General features: G+C 47.0%; 1 protein-coding gene across 1 annotated transcript; it reads left to right on the plus strand.

Annotated features, from left to right (window-relative positions):
* Positions 1 to 494: 494 nt before the first annotated feature.
* LOC146056020 (uncharacterized) lies at positions 495 to 2,892 on the plus strand. Its single transcript, XM_083168347.1, has 5 exons — positions 495 to 887; positions 982 to 1,227; positions 1,333 to 1,666; positions 1,751 to 2,068; positions 2,147 to 2,892. The coding sequence occupies exons 1-5, from the start codon at positions 648 to 650 to the stop codon at positions 2,821 to 2,823; spliced, it is 1,815 nt and encodes a 604-aa protein (XP_083024473.1). The 5' UTR covers positions 495 to 647; the 3' UTR covers positions 2,824 to 2,892.
* Positions 2,893 to 3,823: the final 931 nt, after the last annotated feature.

The following is a 3,823-nucleotide window of genomic DNA, read 5'->3' on the forward strand; positions in this document are numbered from 1 at the left end:
GCATGGCTTTTGGGGGTGGGGGTGGGTGCCCCCCTCTCCTGGGTGTGTGATCTGACCTTGCATGGGGCATTTGGGGGTGTAAATGTGTTTCAGATGTGTTTTTCATGTTGTTGTTTTTTCCACCAAAAGTCATGCTGCATGCTTTTTTGGGGTCTTAGGGGGTGCCCAGCTTGCTTCGGGCGTGGCCCTGGGTCCCCCTTAGCAAGGTTGGGTTTTTTTTTTTTAAATGGTGCTTTTTTTCTTGCAAAGTGCATTTTTTCTTTAAAGCATGCAGCATGGCTTTTGGGGGTGGGGGTGGGTGCCCCCCTCTCCTGGGTGTGTGATCTGACCTTGCATGGGGCATTTGGGGGTGTAAATGTGTTTCAGATGTGTTTTTCATGTTTTTTTTTTTCCACCAAAAGTCATGCTGCATGCTTTTTTGGGGTCTTAGGGGGTGCCCAGCTTGCTTCGGGCGTGGCCCTGGGTCCCCCTTAGCAAGGTTGGTTTTTTTTTTTTTAAATGGTGCTTTTTTTCTTGCAAAGTGCATTTTTTCTTTAAAGCCTGCAGCATGGCTTTTGGGGGTGGGGGTGGGTGCCCCCCTCTCCTGGGTGTGTGATCTGACCTTGCATGGGGCATTTGGGGGTGTAAATGTTTCAGACGGATTTCTCATGTATTTTTTTTCTCCTTTATATACAACAGGTATGTCGAGGCCAAACAGAGCACGTGGACCCCCTTCCCCTCTTTTTTCCCATACAGGTGAGTCCAGTCAGGAAGCAATGGAATCAAGGGAGGAAGAAACGGAGACCATTCCTACGTTGGCGAGGAATCCTAACCGGCCGGTGCAGGATGTAGCGGAAAGCCAAGGACAAGGAGTGCAACGCACACAAACAATACCTAAAAGAAGACAGGTACTGTAACTTACGGAATAATGAATATGCACACCAGGATGACATGCAATCAAAACCAAACTAATTTTTGTTTAATCATTTTTTCAAAAAACAGGCCACAGATGAGGAACAACCCAGTGGATCGGGTGCACAACCGTCTGCACCAAAGAAAAAAAGAGGACGGAAGAAGAAGGGACCCACAGAGGATGCAACAGCGGAAGAGAACACTCCGTTCACTACAACGGAGAATAATGTTCTGGTGGAATATGCGTACAAATTCCAGGACAAGCTGTTTGGTGTACGCAGACAGGAGACCAGCTTCAAGGAGCGAAAGAAGATCTGGTCATACATTGCTGAGAAGGTACGGTCTACAGCTGTTTACATCCTTTGAATTCAACTTGTTCATAAGGTCCTTTTTCCAGTTTAATTCCAGATTTATTGATGTATATTTTCACTGCCATCATAGGTTACAGCTGTGAGTGGCAACCCAAAGGATGCAGACAAATGCCACAAACGATTCAATGACTGTCGCCAGCAAACGAAGAAGAAGATGGGAAAGGTACGGCAACATGGTTTGGGGACTGGAGGAGGCTCTCCATTACATGTGAAATGGCTGCCATGGGAGGAAGTCATCCAGGCCCACTTCAATCCCATCATGGTCGAAGGAGTACCAGGTTCGGTGGAGTCTAATGTACGCCGGGCCGAAGTGTTGAATGCACAGGCAGATGCGATTCCCAGACAGCACAGAAGACGACGAGAGGAAACACCAGCAGGAACCTCTTCGCAAAGACCACAGGAGGGTAAGCATTTGTGATATTTAACATGTTAGAAAAATTTTTTTTACACTTTTCAACTTAAATGATTTTCTGACATTTGTATAACAGATGTTCAAGCAGAAAACACAGCAGCTGTAACTGCACCAGCTCCCACTACAATCAACCAGGAAAATCCACCCGACGAAGAATCGACGGCACAAGAGACCTTCACCCTGGAACTTTGTCCACTTAGTCACTTGGAAAGCTCAAATGTGACTGAAGACACCTTCATTGGATTTGAAGGAAGCAGTTTGTCTACTTCCCAGCGAACAGAAGAAACAACAGGATTTTCCATTCAACAACCGAGTTTCCAGCTTTCCAACCTGGATATCGTAGAGGAATCGGAGGAAGAGGAGGTGGATGCAATAACAACACCGCCATTGCAACGTAAGCTATAATCCTTATTTTAAACCTAAAATGGGTCATTTTGCAGTTTCTCAGACAATCTTTTCTTGATTATTGTAGCGGACTTGCAGCTGATTGAAGACATCCAGCAACGCCAGACTCCATCACGTGTGCAGAGAGTACGTCAAATGGCAGCAGTCATCGAAGACAGCCAGAACCAGTACCGCCTCATGATGGAACAACGGATGACTGCCATGGAGAGGCACCTGGAAACGCTGGCAACATCGGTGGCTGACATTGAAAGACGAAGGCAAGAGGACTGGGCAGAAATCGAAAGACGACGTCATGAAGACTGGCTGGAATCCGAACGCAGACGACAAGATGACAGCAAGGGTCTTCGAGAAAGCATTCAGATTTTGACAACGGGAATCTACAAGCTGGTAGAGAACGTCACGTGTCAACAGGAGACCTTGAGGAACATGTCTGCTTGCCAGACTCAGATCTCTGCAAGCTGCATGCTAATTGCCAACTGCATGAGGACCAGGAATGAACAGGACTACGTGGGACAACAAAGAAGTTCAGACCTAACGACGCCACATCTACACCAGCAGCCTGTGCATCCACCTACATTCATGTATGGTCCATCCCAGTCTTACCAAGGATACTCTGGACTGTACAGCCATCCACCTCCGTCAAGCACCGTCCAAAGGCCAAGCAGACCACCAAGACACTCAACACCTGAAAGAGCATCAACCACCCAAGCACCAGCTGAGGAGGAAGAGGAGCACACATTGTGAACACGGTTGTATATTTCCTTATATATTTTTTTTTGTATGTCTATTATCTTAATTCTTACTTATTTATGTTTGTTCTCTTCCCTTCTTTCTTTTTTCTTCAATTTTGTGTGTTTATTTAACCCCTGCTTTTACATTTTCAGCTGTGTTCATAAAGGAGTTGGGCGTTACAGATATGCAATGGATGCGCGTGCATGCATTGTAAATTGTTGGGAAATGATGAGAGCTCCTTAACAATGGTGGATGTAATAATGGGCCAAAAAAGAGCAATCTGATCCCACATTTTCTTTTTTCCCAAAAATCTTTACTTTTGTTTGTGAAATATGTTAGATTGAATGCCAGATGTATCACCATTTTTCCCTAATTTTTTAAGCAGATGTTGCAAAGAAGATTGGTTAGAGTGGAAATCGTGACTCATCTATTTTTGAAGCGGACAGAATGAGACAACATGATCGCATAATGGTGAGTTACAATAACCGTGCACTTGTGTTATCGCACAGGCCAAGCGCAGGACTCCTGCCTTTGGCCTGTGAGATACAACAACTGCCCTTTGCAAGTGTTTGCGCCATTCCACAGGCTCCACGCACCCACCCAACCGTGCACTTGTGTTATCGCACAGGCCAAGCGCTGGACTCCTGCCTTTGGCCTGTGAGATACAACAACTGCCCTTTGCAAGTGTTTGCGCCATTCCACAGGCTCCACGCACCCACCCAACCGTGCACTTGTGTTATCGCACAGGCCAAGCGCAGGACTCCTGCCTTTGGCCTGTGAGATACAACAACTGCCCTTTGCAAGTGTTTGCGCCATTCCACAGGCTCCACGCACCCACCCAACCGTGCACTTGTGTTATCGCACAGGCCAAGCGCTGGACTCCTGCCTTTGGCCTGTGAGATACAACAACTGCCCTTTGCAAGTGTTTGCGCCATTCCACAGGCTCCACGCACCCACCCAACCGTACACTTGTGTTATCGCACAGGCCAAGCGCTGGACTCCTGCCTTTGGC

This window comes from Crinia signifera, unplaced genomic scaffold (assembly GCF_055691185.1).
Source record: "Crinia signifera unplaced genomic scaffold, ASM5569118v1 HAP2_SCAFFOLD_73, whole genome shotgun sequence".
Taxonomy (NCBI): Eukaryota; Metazoa; Chordata; class Amphibia; order Anura; family Myobatrachidae; genus Crinia; species Crinia signifera.